Here is a 21,058-nt window from a genome sequence, read left to right as displayed (position 1 = left end):
TCTCCGGAAGTCCACCACCAACTCCTTGGTTTTCCGCGTTGATCAGCAGGTGGTTCTGCTGACACCAGTCCACAAAGTCCAGAGTCCACTGTCTGTACTCTGAGTCGTCCTCACCTGTGATGAGGCCGACTATGGCAGAGTCGTCAGAGAACTTCTGTAGGTGGCAGCGTGGGGAGTTGATGGAGAAGTCTGCAGTGTAGAGGGTGAAGAGGAACGGTGCCAGCACAGTTCCCTGTGGGGCCCCCGTACTGCAGACCAGTGTATCAGAGACACAGCCCTGTGACCTCACATACTGTGGACGTTCTGTGAGGTAGTCCAGTATCCACTGGGACATGTGGTGGTCCACTCCCGATAGCTCCAGCTTGTCTCTCAGAAGTCGTGGCTGGATGGTGTTGAAAGCACTGGAGAAATCAAAGAACATGATCCTCACAGTGCTTCCAGGCTTCTCCAGGTGAGTCAGAGCTCGGTGCAGGAGGTAGATGATGGCGTCCTCCACCCCGATGCCAGGCTGGTAAGCAAAGTGCAGCGGATCCAATGAAGACCTTACCAGGGGGCGCAGATGGTTTAGAACCAACCTCTCGAGGGTCTTCATCAGATGCGATGTCAGGGCTACCGGCCTTTCCCAGGGAGGCTGAAGAGTGTGATTCCCCTGTAGTTGGAACACACCCTCCGGTCCCCTTTCTTAAACATGGGAACCATACCCAGGTTTGCCAATCCAGGGGTACTGCCCCTAATGTCCATGCAACATTGTAGAGGCGTGTCAACTAAGACAGCCCTACAACATCCAGAGCTTTCAGTAACTCGGGGTGGACATCATCCACCCCAGGGGCTCTGCCACCAAGGAGTAGTTTAACTGCCTCAGTGACCTCGTCCCCAGAGATTGGCGGGTCATCCCCTTTGTATCCGGACTCTGCTTCCTTCACGGAAGACATGCCAGTGGGATTGAGGAGGTCCTCGAAGTATTCCTTCCACCTCCCGACAATTTTGAATCAGAATCAGAAAGACTTTATTTATCCCTAAGGGGCAATTAACATACAACAGAGCAGCATGACGTTGAAGATGAGGACAGGGCATAAATGGGGAATAAGAGTGAGATATTAAATACACAGAAGATACAGTATATGCACAGTTTTAAAATTACACAGTTTTAAAATTAAAGTGACTGAATAGGTGAATAAATAACTGTAAGTGACTAAAAGTGAATAAAGTGTCGGCAGTATAAAAGAGTGTAGAGTAGTTTTTGTTTATGGTGTGGGAAATGTTCTTATCGGCTGGAGTTAAAAAGCAGAGTAGCTTTGGGGACAAAGGTGGCTCTCCTGCTCTCAGTCCTGCAGGAAATGCAGTGGTTCCTTGTTCCTTTTTTGGGCTGTGCCCGGCCAGGCCCCATGGACTAAGGCCCAGCCACCAGACGCTCGCCCTTCGGTCACCCTCCTTGGGCCTAGCTCCAGGGCGGGGCCCCGGTAACCCTATCCCAGGCAGGGTGAACTGTTCCTCGATGGTCTGTCCTAGATGTTGGACTTGCTCACAATTAAAATTTAATTTAAAACATTTAAACCAAGATGGCGCCACGGGAGAGGCTGCCAATTACAGGAACTCTGACCAACTTCCATTCTTTTAGCTTATTTAATCTCTTTTCCTTGCTTTTTCACTCTCTTCTAACCTGACACAAGAATGCCAGCCAAAAGCAACTTGTGAAGTTATTGTGTTTTTCAATCATATACCAACTATTCATTGTTTCATTATTTACACCCAGGATCAGCTGTTAGGCCTTAGCAACTAGCTGATTCACCCCAGAGAAAGACCAGAGATCCCCGGGGAGATACGGTGGAGGAGACGGGGATGTAGTTGAGAGCAAAGGAGATGGTACAAACCATCTGTACCCTTGATCATTATGGGAAATGTTAGATCTCTCCCTAATAAGATCGAGGAATTGGCGGCACTGACCAGTCACCAGAGGGAGTACCAGGGCGTTAGCATGATGTGCTACATAGAGTTGTGGCTAGCACACATCACTCCAGACTCTTATGAGACTGTACTGGGATTTCACCTGGTGAGAGCTGATCGGGACGCAAAGGAGAAGGGCTAGAGGAAATGTGGGGGGATTCTGATGTATGTGAATGAGAGATGGTGTAAATTGGGGCACATCAGTGTTAAGGGGCAGCGCTGTACTCAGGATGTGGAGCTATTAGGGGTTAGCATCCGACCGTATTGCCTGCTGCAGGAGTTCTTGCAAGTCATCGCGAAAACTGTTTACATTCTGCCAGCAGCAGATGCGGGAACAGCATGTGAGACAATCCACACAGTAGTGTCCCAACTGCAGACATCACACCCCCAAGCCTTCCTTTTCATCTCTGGGGATTTTAATCATGTTTCCTTGTCCTCAACTCTCCTTACTTTCACCCAGTATGTGGATTGTTTTACCAGAGAAAAAAACACTGGACTTACAGTATGAAAATACTAAGGATGCATATAGATCATCACCCCTCCCCCACTGGGTCACTCAGACCATAACCTGATCCATCTGGTTCCCTCATAAATACCTTTGGTGTGTAAACAACACCTCACCACAAGGTATGTGAGAGCATGGTCTGAAGAGGCGAGCATGGCACTTAAAGACTGCTTTCAAACTATGGACTGGGAGGTGCTATGCAGTCCCCATGTGGAGGATATCAACACAATAACTAGCTGCATAACAGACTATATCAACTTCTGCGTGGATAACACTGTACTGACCAGGAAAGTCCGGTGCTACTCCAACAACAAGCCATGGCTGACTCCAGATCTGAGGACCATTCTGGAGCAGAAAAGGAGGGCTTTCAGACCTGGAAACGGAGAGGAAATGAGGAGAGTCCAGAAGAAGCTAAGGAGAGAGATAAGGAGGGGAAAGGAAAGCTACAGGAGGAAGCTCCAGCAGAGCAACACCAGAGGTGTGTGGCGAGGAGTGAACACCATCACTGGACAGAGCACAGTGAGCAGAGGGGGTCCAGAGTCTGGAGACCAGGTTTGGGCTAATACATTGAACCAGTTTTTTAACAGGTTTGATTCAGAAGCCCTTTTCTCACCCATCCACCAGAGCTCTTCACCTCTTTGCAAACCCCCATAGCACCAGGGAAATCAGATGGACCTCACCTGCCCCCTTTTTCCTTCAATGACATTACTGCCTCCTCCCCTCATGCCAGTCGTCAGGAGTCACCCTCCCACACCCGACAATGCAGCCTCTCCATCACAACTGACCAGATGCGAGGTCAGCTGAAGAAGATGAAAACTAGGAAGGCGATGGGTCCGGATGGAATCAGCCTCAGAGTATTAAGGGACTGTGCAGATCAACTCTGTGAGGTTATCATATACATCTTTAACCTCAGTCGCAGTCTGGAGAGGGTCCCCATTCTGTGGAATGCTGCATCGGGCCTTCTCTCATCTGGAGAGCACTAGGTGCACTGTGAGAGTCATGTTCTTTGGTTTCTCCAGTGCCTTCAACACAATCCAAACCTCAGCGCTTCAGGGAAAGCTGCAGGGGGCGGGAGTGGACCATCAGCTGTGCTCGTGGATTATTGACTACCTCACCAGTAGACCCTAGTATGTGAGGCTGCGGGACTGTGTCTGAGGTGGTAGTCTGTAGCACAGGGACCCCACAAGGAACAGTACTCACCCCTTTCCTCTTCACCCTGTACACTCCGGACTTCAGTCATAACACGGACACTTGCTATCTCCAGAAGTTCTCAAATGACACCACCATTGTGGATCAGGTGTTAGAGGGAAACACACTGTACAATGCTTCCCAACTCCTGCATGAGACTGTACGAGCACTGAGCACCTGGTTCAGCAGTAGAGTTTTACACCCACAGTGTAGGAAGGAGCGCTACCGCAGGTCATTCTTACCAGCAGCTGTCAGACTCTATAACACAGTTTAATATCCTTTGGTCATGTTACTCACCAGCTTGTTTGTTCACTGTACAAACAAGCTGGTGAGTAACATGACTATCTGTCCTCTATCCAAAATGAAAACAAAGTCCAAAACACAAACTTAACAATGTGGTGTATGCTGTACAGTGTAGGGAGGAATGCCCAGACCTCTACATTGGAGAGACCAAACAGCCACTTCACAAGTGCATGGCTTTCAAGGATGCCAATGTTCACATTTTGGACAGAGAGGACAGATGGTTTGAAAGAGGAGTGAAAGAAGCCATTTATGTCCACTGTGAGCGACCATCTTTGAACAGAGGCGGTGGCTTATGACACCAACTGTCGGCCATCTATAATCCAGTTTTGAGATCCCTTCCCAGACGCCTTAATGCCCACTCACACCCTGGGCCATCTGACCTCAGGAAATCACATGATAGGGTGGGGCTAGGTTTCACAATGAGCTCACCTGAAACCCTGGCTGATTGTGACCCACACCCGTTTTCACACCTTGGCTCATGTGATTAGGTAGAGGATCACCAGGGGGTCCTTTTGTCCCTCTTTGGGGGGATACTTCCATGGGGTTTAAATCTGGGACTCTCCACCATTTGACTCTTAGAACTGAAGAAGCTTCTCATGTCTTCAAGGCGATGAGTCCCCCTTGAACCCATCAAGGCGGACCCAGTGTCTGGACTTTTTGGAAAGAAAAGTCCAGAAGCTTTTCTTTCCAAGCTCCTTAGACTACGATGACCTGGATGACTGAGAACCTTCACAGACATGTTTGTTTTTACCAAAAGCCCACTGAATAATCTACTGTACTTTTCATTTTCCAGTTCTCGATCATTTCTCCTGTCATCTTCTTTTTAACTTTATGCATAAGTGCACTTCTCAGTTGATTAAGCAAGTTGGATGTTTTTAGGTTAAGGGCCAACTTTCTGGTACAATAATATATATATATATATATATATATATATATATATATATTACTTGTGGTTTCCGGTTGCCAGATTTAAGAAAAAATCAGCACTTGCTGATTCTTAGGAACAGGAGTGGATGTGTGTGGTGTAGATTACTTTTGTGTTTGTGAAATGTGATAACCAGTGTTATTGGTGGAGGAATATAATGTCCCTTGGTGAATTCTAGAATCCAGTATAATTCAGTTATCAACACCAAGAACCCCGAGCAGCCATTTTAACAAAATTACAAAATAGCTCTGTTCCATAGAGAACCTCTAGCCGTTTCACGAACCTGAGTTTGCTCAATCCAGGTCTTTTCTTTTTTTTCTAACTGATATACTACACTCAGCAGAATATAATATAATCTTTTAATGTCTGTAATCATAGCTTGGGCTGTCATTTACCTTCAGCAAAGCCCATATTTCCTTTCATACCCACTATGGGGTATTTATGACCCTTTCTAAAAAAAATTAGAATATCATGGAAAAGTTTATTTATTTCCATAATTCCATTCAAAATGTTAAACTTTCATAGATTATAGATTCAGGGCCCACAGCTTAAACGATTTCAAGTACTTAGTTGTTTACTTCTACATAATTTGGGCTTCCAGCTCATAAAACCCACGATAAAAGGAGTAAAAAAAAAATAGACTACTGTGAACACATCAACATTTACTTCTCAATTTTTGCAGGAAAAAAAGAAAGAAATTAGGATCACATCAAATCAATCAAAATGTGGTACTTTCAAAATGATATGTCAATCTTCAATACTTGGGAATCCCTTCGCCTTAAACACTGCCTCGATGCACCATGGCATTGAGGCAATCAGCCTGTGGCATTGCCTGGTAGTCATGGAAGCCTAGATTTCCTTGATGCTTGCTGTCAGCTCTTCATTGTTTTTGGGTCTGGTGGACCTCATTTTTCTCCTGATACCCCATAGATTCTCAATGGGGTTTAGGTCCGGCGAGTTGGCAGGCCAGTCAAGCACTGTGATGGCATAGCCATCAAACCAGGTTTTGGTGCTTCTGGTGGTATGGGCAGGGGCCATGTCCTCCTGGAAGATGAAATCTGCATCTCCATACAGATCCTCAGCAGAAGGAATCATGAAACCCTCTAAAACATTGTGGTAGACCGTTGCGATGACCTTGGATTTAAGAAAGCAGAGTTTACCAACACCTGCGCCGGACATTGCACCCCAAATCAAGACTGACTGTGGATATTTCCCACTGGACCTAAAGTAGCTTGGGTTATGTTCCTCACCTGTCTTCCTCCAAACACTTGGACCTTGATTCCTGAATGAAGACACACTTTCATCAGAAAAGAGGACCTTTGACCACTGGCCAACAGTCCAGTCCAGTCCATTCAATTCAATTCAATTTTATTTATATAGCACCAAATCACAACAACAGTCACCTCAAGGTGCTTTATAGTGTACAGTAGATCCTACAATAATAGATGCAGAAAAAAACCCAGTCCATCTTCTCCTTGGCCCAATTGAGTCACTTCTGACGTTGGCTCAGGCTCAGAAGTGGTTTTGAAGCTTTGACTCCTGGCTCATTCCACTCTTTCTGGATCTCTGCCAGATTCTTGAATCTTCTGTCTGATAATCTGCTGAAGGCCACAGTCATGTCTTCTGCTGGTGCATTTTCTCCTGCCACATTTTGCCCTTCCACTAGACTTTCCACTGATATGCTTGGACACAGCACTCTGTGAACAGCCAACCTCCCTAGCTATGAACTTTTGTGGCTTACTGTCAGGGACCAAGCAGTAAAGCATAAAGGACACAGGTGTTTTAATTCAAAAAAGGGGTTTTATTGACCCAAAAATATGAAAATATATTTAACAAAGCCAAAACTTAAACAGGCAGACCAATAAAAGAGGTCAACTCAATAGGTAAACTGACCTGTTGAAATGACACATGGGGGAACTTAAATACTGGTTTAGCTAAACCAAATGACACACACGGGGGAAAACAAAATGGCTGCCATATAACCAACTAATACAAAACAATCAAACAAACATGAAAAACCCCCGAGGCATTGAAGCATGTGGTTCTGTCCAATTATGCTGTCAATGATACTTCAACTCTCCCAGCCCTTTGCCACACCTTTTAACAGACAGGAAGAGAAGCCAGACCCCAGGTAACATGTGTGGCATGCCATCACACTTACCCATCATATGGAGGGTACCAATGATGCTCTTCTGGCCAGTTGTCAAGTCTGCAGTCTTGCCCATATTGAACCTAACTGAGACAACTGAACCAAAGTGAAGCGATTTAATGACACCTGGGAAAACCTGTGCAGGTGCTTTGAGATTAGTAGACTAGTTGTGTGTGACACTCAGTATAAAACATTCATGCCGTGTAAAATTTGGGCTGATGTCTTGACAATATTCTAATTTTTTGAAATCCTGTTTTAGTGGGTTTTATGAGCTGGAAGCCCAAATTATGTACAAATAAACAACTAAATATTTGAAATCATTTAAGTTGTGGGCCCTGAATGTATAATCTATGAAAGTAATACGTTTTGAATGGAATTATCGAAATAAATCAACTTTTCCGTGATATTCAAAGTTTTTGGAAAGGGTCTGTAATACAGCTTTCACAACTAGAGTTGTTGCGCTGGTGGCATCGTATTATGGTACCATGCTGGAATTCACTGAGCTCCTGAGAGTGAACTGTTCTTTCACAAATATTTGTAGAAAAACAGACTGCATGCCTTGGTGGTTAAAGCCATGGAAGTTGCCTTTTACTTACCACTTTATCTTTAGTGACAGCAAAGGTTTTTCACTTTAATCATAATTTCTGGCATTTACCTTTACATATACTTTTTTAATGAAACACTTATGTGTAACCGGTGTTTGAAAAATTGCTCACCAGAAATCTCCTGCTGTAATTTTTGTTGCTGTGGTTGTTTGTACTGATATTTACTGTATTTACTGTACTGTATAAGTAGATCTGAGAAGATTAAATTTCAAGAACCCCCCAGTGTAAAACCATAAATGTTGTGTCGTAACAGTTAAAGTACTGTGTGTGTGTGTTAGAGAGGGAGAGAGAGAGAGAGAGAGAGAGAGAGAGAGAGAGAGAGAGAGAATTCCTGCTGGTCATAAAAACCCCTTTAACGGTCCACCATATACAAGCATAGGTGAGGCCAGAAGTAAACATCCTTACTAAATAAGGACACCAGAATCTTACATAGAATGTCTGCAGTTAAACACTATAACCTCCCGCAAGGTTTACAAATTTAAGTACAAAAATGATAACTATTATCAAAATCACTCTAACAAAGATATCCAAAAATACAAAAAGACTTGAAAGTTTGTAATTCAAAGAACAAAATTAAATGTTAAGATTCATTTTGAGGAGAGAGAAATGTGTGAGAACGGAATAACACACCCTGAGCCTGTCAGGTGGAGTCAACGAAGTTTTAATGACACACGTGCGGAGAGATGAACACTGCACAGTATCACAGTATCACATCTCTGGCCAAAAGACTTCAAAATACAGTTTTATATGCATCAGAGTATATTTTGTGACGCCTCCTCATTGCGTCAGTACATCAGCTTCAAAACCACAAATGTTCTATTTGACAACTTGAGACACCATCAAAGTACACTGGCCTCCATCCTCTCCCCGGTGGTTTCCCGTAAGCCAGCTCAGCTCTCGCATCTTGCATCTGCTTCTTCATCAGGCAATATGCTCAACTTTCACCTACACCCTAACAGTATGTGTGTATGTGTGGGTCTATGCAACCACAGGGTGTGCATGTGTGATCTCTGCACCTCAACTGACCTCAGGTTAGGCAACCAGGCTAAGGCCATCCTGTGTGGTGATCTTAACTTCTATGTAAAATATATAAAACAAATGTTTCAATCTAATACCACTACTTAAAACTTAATCAAAGCTTAATCAGAGATATAAATGCATAATAAAACAGCCTGCTCAAAACACCTTACAATCTGACTCTGCTTTTGGTTTCACTTTTGCAAAGCATGGCGTTTCCTGTCTCCCTTTTGCACAGAATATACTTCCTGTCCCTGCAGTCTGCCCAGAAGCATCTAAGATTATAGGAGCATTGAAAAGCATTTAAAATTATAGATTCAACTCAACAGTTTAACGTGGTTCTTACTGGACCTGTAATAAAGACTAATATGATACCAATATATTTGAACATCTGAATGCATCTGAATGCAACATCACTATTAATAATGAAATGGTAATGATGATTATAAAAATAGCAGCAAATAATAGCAGTAAAATATTTCTACTCTTCACAATTAAAACAACAACTCTATGAATAGAAAACACAATTCTAACTAGACCCCAGACATATAGAATAAACATAAACTATAAAAGCGACAAGGAACAAAACTCAATATTAAATCATTCTCAAAACCCCAAACAATAAAGAACCAACAAAACTTAACAACAACTAGACCCTAGGACCATGACAAAGCAAATTTGTTTTATATTATTTTTCCAGGACTTAAAAGTTAAAATGCACACAGAAATATTTATTTTTTCCTCTAAAGTTTCAAAATTATAAATGATCGTGAATACTATTTTTGTGTGTGTGTTTTGTTTTGCTTTCCAGACTGAGTGGATGTAACCTTTCAGAGAGAAGCTGTGAAGCTCTGTCCTCAGTTCTCAGCTCCCAGTCCTGTAATCTGAGAGAGATAGACCTGAGCAACAATAACCTGCAGGATACAGGAGTAAAGGTTCTTTTTGATGGACTTCAGGGTCCAAACTGGAAACTGGAAACTATCAGGTCAAGATTCCGATACTTCATTGATTGTCTTTTGAAATCTGTATTTTATTACTGCCTAGCCTGAAATCCCTTATATAACTGAAGTTTACTTTTTTCCTCCTTTTGTTCACTTTTTTTCCTTTACATATATTATTATACAGCCTTAGAATCATTGTTTTATATTTATTTTATTTTTTTATTTTTTTTTTACTTTTGTCAAAAAATGCCAATGCAGTGGTGAATATAGACATTTAGACATATTTTGCAGTAATAACACCCCAATTCCCTATCGTTTGTTACATATTTTAGCAGACCCAAACCCTGGACTGCAGCAAGCAAATTTAATTAAATAATAAAACCTTTAATTAGATTGAATACCAAGATATTCAATAATTTTAAAAAGACCCAAGCATAAACAAACATACAGTTACATTACATTCATAAACAAAAAGACTTGCAATTTTACAGTATATGGTAACACTACTTGCCTTGGAACATCACGTCAGGGTTTCAACTCCTAACCAGGGCATCTGTAAAAATGAGCAAGACAGAAATAACTAAAGCCATACAGGCTTGGATGTTGCCTGGATTAACAAGGTCCACATCAGTTGGTGAGGAACCAGGACATACTGATGAGAAGTGGGCTATTGGAACAAGAAAGCTGGAGTGAGAACAGGGCGTTGTTGGAATGCTACTGTCACAAGGGCAGAACGGACTCAGGCGCTGACCAGCAGAATACTGGATAAAAGTCACCAGTTTATTTCCAAAACACCAGGTGAAACTATATACAGTGCACAGGGCTGGGGTTTCCAGGGGTCCAGGGAAGAAAGGGAAAATGAGTACGAAACACACTCCACCCGGCCGCTCCTCACTCTCCACTCTGCAGTCCTCTTCGGCACTCACGCTCACTCCACAACTCAATACCACACTCAGGGAAATAGATCAGGAAACAGGGACGGGTCGAGGAAAGAAAGAAAAAACAAAGACGCGAAGTTGGAAGAAAATAACAATTCACGCGGGAGACAGTGTTTAACAGGGCTGTACTGAATATTCCTCACTGATCCAGCTAAGAAGCATTCTGAGCCACCATCTTAAATAGCAGCTCAGGCAGTCAGGTAATCAGGCAGATTCACGGCAGGTGTGGGATTACATCAGGTACGTTGGCCAAGGGCGGGAGCCCAGCTGAGCTCCGCCCAGGCAGACAGAGGAGAGACAGGAAAGAGAGAGAGAGACAAAAACAAAAGAAATGTGGCCACAGATGATGAAGGACAGAGGTTGAAGGATAGAGGATATGAAGAGGATATGGTACCTATGGAATCCTCAACACCCATACTGACAGCAAAAGAACTAGTAACTCGGTCTTTGAACATTAAGTAGAAGCCTCTGCTATCACAACTGGACATTGATGAGGTAGAGCACAAATGTTACGCCAAGGGGAGCCAGGATGTCAGACCAGGGGGGAGATCAAACCCATTTGATATTGGGTACCAAGCCCCAAGTAATACTGAAGGTGCGTTAAGACCGAGAGCACTCCACCTGAGAAAAAGGAAAGGAAGGAAAATGTAAAAATCAGTCAAGGAACATAACGTTCCCAAATATAACAGTAAGTGAGTCAATTAAAACTGGAAACAACAGACACATAAACTAAAAACCAGAAACTTCACACAAAAGGTAAAAATACGGAGGAATAAAGCCAAAGCAATGAGGAACTGAGAACTAGATATGTTAAGGGTTACATGAAATTGATATAACCTTTATAAAAACCAGGAATTTAATAATTAAATAGACAAAACTTCAAAGACCAGTAAAATTCAAAACAACGAGTCAAATGACCAAGTACCATGAAAACGTGATCATTTGCAGAGGAAGGGTTTCCTTGACGAATTTGAGTCTGGAATAATACTTCATCTTTCCATGAAAATAGCACGATTTGAGGTGACTAATGACCTTTCTATGCCCTCTGACAGTGGACTCATTATTGTCCTTGCCCTGCTGTTATCAGTGCATTTGATCAGTGCCGGTGATAACACCATTGTACTAGAGAGATTAGAACTAACCATAGGTATTAAAGGACATTAACTAGTGCAAACTGTATTTATGTGGTTTGAAGTGAATTTGTTTAATAGTTTTTTAATATATTGTAAATAGGGAGTGTTCTTCACTCAAAAAAGTTAGCAATTAAGTTTTACAGTGTTATGTTCTGAAATGAGATCTTTTGTCATTTTTGTCACAAAAAACCCCCAAAAAAACCATATCCTGTCTCAGAGCGAAACAAACAAAAAGCTCCATGAACCACCTTGAATAGATCCAAAACACTTAAGTATGGAGAGTAGCAGAAACTGGCAAGAGCAATCATATTTCTCTTGTAAAATCAATGAATTTAAAATTATTCTTCTTTCATACAGCCAAAAGTCGAATGATCAAGCCCCAGTCACAGACTAAAGATCTGAAGATGTTATCCTGACAAAGCACTTGTCTTTCAGAGTGTATTATATTATATTATATTATATTATATTATATTATATTATATTATATTATATTATATCATATTATATTATTAAACATCTGGGGCTCAGGGTATAATTGGCCATTTTGGACTACTTTTGGTTTTACCTCTACATTTCACCTTTAAAAACTTTACCTTGCCTTCCTCTGTATCATTCTTTTCAGCACAACTTCACATGTCTATATTTTTTACTGTTGAAACCACAAACATGTTTAATGAATCAATTTCATCAGTTGAAATGCAAATATAAATTCAAACAACAAAGTTATATGCAGCTATTTGCCTAAAAATGCAGCCAAGGCTTTTTTTTAAATTACTATTTCAAACTGTTTACAGAACAATCAGGTGTTCTGCATGAAACATTAACTACACACTCCAAACACAATAAATGTCACAAATCTCTCACATTTCAAAGTCTCGCTCTCTTCCTCTCTCGCCTTCATCACTCTCAAAACGTTTCCCTCTTCCTAAACAACCAAATGCCATTTAGCCATATGATGTTTTGATTGGTCTGCATGGTACATTTTTCCTCCAATGGGAAAGAGGTGTTTTTTTCTTTAATTTGTTGCTTGCAAGCGGAGAGTACTTTTAATAATAATAATAATAATAATAATGGATTGCATTTATATAGTGCTTTTCGAGACCCTCAAAGCACTTTACAATTCCACTATTCATTCACTCTCACATTCACACACTGGTGGAGGCAAGTGCTGTCCTTAGAAAATGCTGTTTTTACCGTTTCGCTTCAGCGCGTCCGTCGTCCCCAGAAGGTTAATAATAATTACACAATTACGCCATGTGTGTTTCCAAGAGTTTCCAAAAGTAACGCTAAAGGCTGGATTATTTTTGTGTTTCTGCAGTCTGTCAGGCTGTCTGATCACACAGGAAGGCTTTACATATTTGGCCTCAGCACTGAATTCCAATCGCTCCCATCTGAGAGAGCTGGACCTGAGCTATAACCACCCAGGAGATTTGGGGGTGAAACTGCTGTCAGCTGGACTGAAGGATCTGGACACTCTCAGGTATGGAGAGAATGTCTGATAGAAGAGGAACAGCTAAAAACATTTTCTGTGCCTCTCACTTAGGTGTATGTTTGTGTTATACAGATGTGACATGAGCAATTACACAAAATAGCAGGAGAGATTTAGGAATTCAAAAAGAACATAAATATGTATATATATCTGTGTGTGATATATATACATATATATATATATATATATATATATACATATATATATATATATATATAAGTCACTGGATAGCGTAGTGGTTAAACTACACGCCTTTGGAGCAGAAGATCGCAAGTTCGATTCCTGCCTGGGGCGCCTGTATCCAGTAAGGGTCCTAAGGCTAGACCCCCTATGCTAAAAAGTGAGCCTACCGCAGACATGAGCGAGACAGATAAATATGAAGGCATGCCGGCTCGGACGTCGCCCGGATCAACAAGGTCCGCGTCAGGTGTTGAGGAACCAGGGCACCCTGACGACAAGTGGGCTACTGGAACAAGAAGGCATCGGTGGGCAAGAGATGAAAACAGGGCGTTGTTGGAATGCTACTACGCAAGTAACCCTGGCGGAAGGGGTTACATGAATAGGATGAGGGACCTATGGATTCTTCGATACCCAACATCCACAATGACGGCGAAACAACTAGTAGCTCAGTGTTCCAACATTCGAAAGAAGGGACTGCTCTCACAGCTAGAGATTGACGAGGTACAACATAAATGCTACGGCAAGGAGGAGTCAGGACGCCAGGTCAGGGGGGAGATATCATCACCCCCACCCGAGATTGGGTACATAGTGTTACAGGTACCGGGTGGCAGCACCTGTAGACAGCTATATATGTGTCCTGTAAACAGGAAAGAAATGATCAGACAGGGAGACGTGGCTTGCCGTTCCTGAATACTCCGCCATTATTTATTCAAATTCACAACTATGCACTCCTTTTATTACTTTTACAGTATTACAACTGTGTATTTACTTATTCCTAAGCATAGCTCACACATTCTTCATATGTGTTCTGTTACCAATTAGACAAAAAGGGAATTAACACATTCCAACGTCATCAACATGACCAATATCCTTGTAAACGAATCCCAACAAGACAAATCTATAAATCTCATATAGTTTGAAAGAATGGCGTCATCAGCACCATCTTGACATGTGCACTGAATTCACGGAAACACTTTATGGCAGAAAACAAGAGACTAAAACAATACAGAATAACGGTGGAGCCGATCACTAACATCACAGAGCATAAGGAGGTGTGTGACCCAAACTAACATGCTAACCATAGCATGCTACTAAAGCTGGAAACAATTACTTACAAAAGTCTAATTTATTGTACTACACAACGTTGTGCGCTTTCAGTTTACAACCATAATGGTTAATCTATGCTATATAATGGATGCGATTGCTGTTATATTCTATTTCGGACACAATACAAACCTGTAAACAGGAAAGAAATGATCAGACAGGGAGACGTGGCTTGCCGTTCCTGAATACTCCGCCATTATGAGAAAACAGCGCGGAGCATGCGCTTCAGGCTGCTAACAACAGGCCAAACCATGGTCTCACACTGCCACCTACTGGTACAAAAATGGAGCGTCCGCTACAAATATCCCAGAGTAGTTACCAAGTTTCCTATTAAAATTACTTACATTATTTCACATAAATGTGATCACACATTAGTGGGTATCACAATAGCCCCAAGTGCGATAGGAGAAGGATCGTTGAGTGCGAGAGGAACTGACCTGAAAGATAGGATCATGGCCGAGCTTGAAACCTGGACCCCCCCTAGCCGGTTACCAAGATTACGTGAAGTACCCTCAGAAGGTCTGCTAGATGATGTTAATGCAGCACTACGGATGATACCTACAACCACGATTACCGACACTAACAAGCTGATCTACACTACGGCAGCAGTGATCAGTGAGATGCTTGGCTACAAGTTGAACAGCCACAAGGGGCAGTACCCTCCATGGAGAAGGAGGCTAGAGGGCAAGATCAAAGTAGCACGAAGGGAGGTTAGCCAACTAACGGAGTTGCAGAAAGGCGCGACAAAGAAGGTGCATAAGAAATACAGCAAGCTGTCCATACCTGAGGCCTTGGAAACTGCCAAGCAAAGACTCACAGCCTTGGCCAGCCGCTTGAGGAGGTACACCAGAGAGATAGAAGGCAGGAGAATAAACCAGCTGTTCTCCACAGAACCAGCAAAGGTGTACTCTCAGTGGCAAGGGAACAATAACAGAACAGCACCACCAAGGCTGGAGACGGAGCAATACTGGAAGAGCATATGGGAGAAGGACGCAACCCATAACGGCAATGCTCAGTGGCTAGTGGATCTGAGGGCAGACCATAGCAACCTCCTGAACAGGGTCCAGTAACCATCACAGTGGCAGACATCCAAGAAAGGGTCTCCAGTATGAAGAGTTGGACAGCACCAGGGCCCGACATGGTTCACGCCTACTGGCTGAAGAAGCTGACTGCACTCCACGAGCGCCTGGCAGCACAAATGAACCAGCTGCTAGTTAACGAGAGACACCGGAATGGCTAACCAAGGTCGGACGGTCCTGATCCCCAAGGACCCCAAGAAGGACCGGTCCCATCCAACTACCGACCAATAACCTGCCTCAGTACTACATGGAAGCTCCTGTCAGGCATCATATCGGCTAAGATGAACAGGCACATGGGTCAATACATGAGCGGGGCACAGAAAGGGATTGGCAAGAATACCAGAGGCGCAAAACACCAGCTACTGGTAGACAGAACAGTCAGCCGAGACTGCAAGACCAGACTGACCAACCTGTGCACAGCCTGGATTGATTACAAGAAGGCCTATGACTCAATGCCCCACAGCTGGATACTGGAATGCCTAGAATTGTACAAGATCAACAGGACCCTAAGAGCCTTCATCAGGAACTCAATGGGAATGTGGCACACAACACTAGAGGCCAACTCCAAGCCCATAGCACAAGTCACCATCAAGTGCGGGATCTACCAAGGAGATGCTCTGTCCCCACTGCTGTTCTGCATAGGCCTGAACCCCTCAGTGAGATCATTAACAAGACTGGCTACGGATACCGACTACGGAACGGAGCGGTTGTCAGCCACCTCCTGTACATGGATGACATCAAGCTGTATGCCAAGAGTGAACGAGACATCGATTCACTGATACACACTACCAGGTTATACAGCAATGACATTGGAATGTCATTCGGGCTGGAGAAGTGTAGTCGGATGGTAACAAAGAGAGGAAGGTAGTCAGAACTGAGGGGATTGAACTACCAGAAGGCAACATTGCAGACATAGAGGACAGTTACAAGTACCTGGGGATCCCACAGGCGAATGGGAACGATGAAGAGGCCGCTAGGAAAGCTGCAACCACCAAGTACCTGCAGAGGGTCAGGCAAGTCCTGAGGAGTCAGCTGAACGGTAAGAACAAGATCCGGGCCATCAACACCCACGCCCTGCCCGTGATCAGGTACCCTGCTGGGGTAATAGGCTGGCCAAAGGAGGAGATAGAAGCCACTGACATCAAGACAAGAAAGCTCCTTACCATGCATGGAGGGTTTCACCCCAAGTCTAGCACCCTGAGGTTGTACGCTAAGCGGAAGGAAGGGGCCGGGACTGGTGAGTGTCAGCACCACAGTCCAGGATGAGACAAGAAACATCCACGAATACATCACGAAGATGGCCCCAACTGACAGCGTACTCAGTGAATACCTCAGGCAGCAGAAACCCAAGAAAGAGGAGGAAGGCGAGGAACCATCATGGAAGGACAGGCCCCTGCACGGTATGTACCACCGGCAGATAGAGGAGGTGGCTGATATACAGAAATCCTACCAGTGGCTGGACAAAGCTGGACTGAAAGACAGCACAGAGGCACTAATCATGGCAGCACAAGAACAAGCTCTGAGTACAAGATCCATAGAGGCTGGGGTCTATCACACCAGGCAAGACCCCAGGTGCAGGCTGTGTAAAGATGCCCCAGAGACAATCCAGCACATAACAGCAGGGTGCAAAATGCTAGCAGGCAAGGCATACATGGAGCGCCATAACCAAGTGGCCGCATAGTGTACAGGAACATCTGTGCCGAGTATAACCTGGAAGTCCCGAGGTCAAAATGGGAGATGCCCCCAAGGGTGGTGGAGAATGACCGAGCTAAGATCCTGTGGGACTTCCAGATGCAGACGGACAAAATGGTGGTGGCTAACCAACCGGACATAGTGGTGGTAGACAAACAGAAGAAGACGGCTGTAGTGATCGATGTAGCGGTTCCGAATGACAGCAATATCAGGAAGAAGGAACACGAGAAGCTGGAGAAATACCAAGGGCTCAGAGAAGAGCTCGAGAGGATGTGGAGGGTGAAGGTGACGGTGGTCCCCGTGGTAATCGGAGCACTAGGTGCGGTGACTCCCAAGCTAGGCGAGTGGCTCCAGCAGATCCCGGGAACAACATCGGAGATCTCTGTCCAGAAGAGCGCAGTCCTGGGAACAGCTAAGATACTGCGCAGGACCCTCAAGCTCCCAGGCCTCTGGTAGAGGACCCGAGCTTGAAGGATAAAAACCGCCCGCAGGGGCGCGCTGGGTGTTTTTTTTTTTTTATATGTATGTATATAGAGCAATACAAAGTGGTGTACACATGAGAAGTGGAATGAAAATCATACATGATTCCAAACATTTTTCACAAATAAATAACTGAAAAGTGGCGTGTGTGTAATTATTCAGCCCCCTGAGTCAATACTTTGTAGAAACAACTTTTGCTGCAATTACAGCTGCCAGTATTTTAGGGTATGTCTCTACCAGCTTTGCACATCTAGAGACTGAAATCCTTGCCCATTCTTCTTTGCAAAACAGCTCCAGCTCAGTCAGATTAGATGGACAGCGTTTGTGAACACCAACTTGCTCTTCGGTTGGAGAGCAAGTTGGTGTTCCGTCAGTATAACCCCTGCTGCTAGACTCACTGGCCAGTGACATCTCACTCACTCTAACATCTGAGGTTGGAGTCCCTCCGTGTATTGGACCAATATGTGGAGACTGAGCACCAAAACTATGCAATGCCACTATAAATATATATTATACTCTACTAAATACAGAGTTAATGTATTTACAATTCAATAATCTTCCTAATGTACTGTTCCTCTATCAGTGATATAATGTCCATGTGTGCATGCTGACTGTGCTGCTCTGACCCCTCCTCCTTTCAGGGCGGAGCCTGCTGGAGTCCGATGGTTGAGACCAGGTCTGAGGAAGTGTAAGTGTGTTTTTAATGGGATTCATGAAAACAAAGCAGCACACATTCAACCATCTTCATCATGTCAGGAGTCATCATCAAAGTGTCAATCAATGAACAGATGATGGATCAATAACTGCAGCTGGATTGTGTTTGTTCTCTCCATCAGATTCCTGTCAACTCACAATCGACACAAACACAGTACACACAAAGCTCCAACTGTCTGACAACAACAGGAAGGTGACACATGTGGAGGAGGTTCAGTCATATCCTGATCATCCAGACAGATTTGAATATTGGGCTCAGCTGCTGTGTAGCAATGGCCTGACTGGTCGCTGTTACTGGGAGGTCGAGTGGAGAGGAGAGGTTTATGTATCAGTGAGTTACATAGGAATAAGAAGGAAAGGGCGCAGCAATGATGGTGTGTTTGGATGTAATGACCAGTCTTGGAGGTTATACTGCTCTGATGATGGTCCTCTTTATGTCTGTCACAATAACAATTACAAATCCATCTCCTCCTCCTCCTCCTCCTCCTCTGTCTCTAACAGAGTAGCAGTGTATGTGGACTGTCCTGCTGGCACTCTGTCCTTCTACAGAGTCTCCTCTGACACTCTGATCCACCTCCACACCTTCAACACCACGTTTACTGAACCTCTTTATGCTGGGTTTTGGTTAGTGGCTGGTTCCTCAGTGTCCCTGTGCTGAGTGTAAAGAGTGTCTCCTGTTAGAGAAACACTCTGACTGTTGAACAGATAGTTCAGTCTGTACATGTCTGTCTCTTTCACTCACAAACACGTTTTCACATTCATGGATTCAATCAGTTGATGTTTGAAACCGTTCTAAATGATTCCTTGTAAACTTCTTCCTCTTCAGGCCTTTAAAGATGGAAGCTCCCATTATTCCATGATGTTGTTTTTCTGTCTTTTTGCACTCAAAGCATCATAGTGAATATCAGTATGTTGTGTTTCTCTGAAGCTCAGTTCACAACCAGCTCCTCTGCATTTTCAACAAGTCTGAGCTCATTAAAATGAATCCAAATGTTTGATTTCTCTTTCTTAATGGCATGTTTCCAAATTCTCCACATGCTCTTAATGTTTTGCTCATTGTTGTAAGCTGACCATTTGAAAATGCTTCAGCCATATATGATGAAAATACTGGCTCAATCGATTTTTATGCAGTTATTAATGATAGGTTTGTAGCATAAACCTATTCGCTGGAACGTTCAGGACAATTTGCTACACAGCAAAAACAAGACACAAGTAGGCAAAGTTCTTTGGGCTACTCATGCATGAGGGAGGCCTGCCTGGAGCCAAGTGTCGTTCCACCCACTTGACCTCCATCAGACTCTCAGCCAGGTTCCCCATAGCACTCCTTTTATTGAGGTTACTTGAATATGCATAGGGTCATTAACATATAACGTATACCTAGGTATGCGTGTGAACAAGAATACACTGTGTGTGTGTGTGTGTGTGTGTGTGTGTGTGTGTGTGTGTGTGTGTGTGTGTGTGTGAACCCATTAATGACTTCCTAAACCTACTGGCCTGGAAGTCCAGCAGTTCATCTAAACAAAATGCACTTAGCCTAAAACAGACATAGATACGTTTATCCTACCATAAAACAATAAGACAAGGTACGACCTCTCCCATGCTCCCAGGATGTGGGTTTGAATACCAGAACAGCCTGGAATGCATACAAAGCCTTTTACAGCCTACTGAAGATCACACATCCTATCACTACACAATTGATTATACACCTCTAAGCATATATGGTTAAATATTTCTTAATACAAATGACAATAATAAAATATAAACCCAACATCTCCACCCTGTATTGTCATTTTATAAGGCTATATGGCGTATATATATCTCTTCAGCTCTACACCACTTGTCACCATTTTCAGTGCAGGCTTCATTCATACACACACATTAGCCTTAGGATCCATGTCACTCTGCTGCAACAGTATGTAGTTGGTAAAAGTGTTAGCAATCATTTTATTCACCATCGATCTTACACATGGCAAAATGCAACCTGTAAACAAGCAAAGCAATGTCAACCATGTGAGAATGGGAGTCAAAAACTTTAAGAACATATTCCACCATGGTCCAGATGTCAACCAGGCTATCCAGCCTTGGGACGCGTCTCCTCCTGATGTGTGGTCTGCCACATATTTCTGCAGAGCAGTTAAGTTCTGCAGTGCTTCATAGATGTCTCCTCCAGTCGTGTATCCATCCGGGATAAATGTACAACATGTCTCTCCAATCAGCTTACACACTCCTCCTTGTGATGCTGTTATCAAGTCCAGGGTCAGCCTGTTCTGCAGAACCATCGTTCTGATGGCCTTTTGCTCCTCCGCTAAGGCTGTCCCCAGCTTCTTAGTGAGATTAATGTGTCGCAGTAGGGCACACCGGTTGATCTCCACGTGATCCCGCACCTCTGCAACTCCGATGTTCAGGATCAGACTTTGGAAGAACTTAGCTCCTCCACTCCAAATGTGGAATTCCCGCGGCACTCCAGTGTCTACTGTTACTCCAAAAGAATTTGGTGAGGCTATATCCACCTCACGCTTCCGTCGGTTGCTAGGGTGATGTTCAACTCTGTCCATGAAGAAGACATGATGCGATAACTTCACCAAGGCACACAATCCTCCCCATCCCTCAGGGAGCGATAGATAGGCTTTATGTCCACACATGAAATACCAATCAGCCAACACTCTTGTTCC

At 43.7% G+C, this 21,058-nt stretch overlaps 1 protein-coding gene across 1 annotated transcript in view; it reads left to right on the top strand.

The window, feature by feature from the left end:
- LOC116311175 (protein NLRC3-like) overlaps positions 1-19,136 on the top strand; it is a 69,523-nt gene extending 50,387 nt beyond the window's left edge. Inside the window, exons 8-10 of the mRNA XM_039604684.1 lie at positions 9,448-9,621; positions 18,314-18,360; positions 18,509-19,136. Coding sequence (XP_039460618.1) covers positions 9,448-9,621; positions 18,314-18,360; positions 18,509-19,044 — 757 coding nt within the window. The 3' untranslated portion in view covers positions 19,045-19,136. The remainder of the gene's footprint in view (positions 1-9,447; positions 9,622-18,313; positions 18,361-18,508) is intronic.
- The last annotated feature ends 1,922 nt before the right edge of the window (positions 19,137-21,058 follow it).

The sequence above is a fragment of the Oreochromis aureus genome, linkage group 3 (genome assembly GCF_013358895.1).
Source record: "Oreochromis aureus strain Israel breed Guangdong linkage group 3, ZZ_aureus, whole genome shotgun sequence".
Lineage (NCBI taxonomy): Eukaryota > Metazoa > Chordata > Actinopteri > Cichliformes > Cichlidae > Oreochromis > Oreochromis aureus.
Note: the sequence above shows the minus strand (reverse complement) of the source record. Positions and strands in the feature narration are given on the sequence as shown.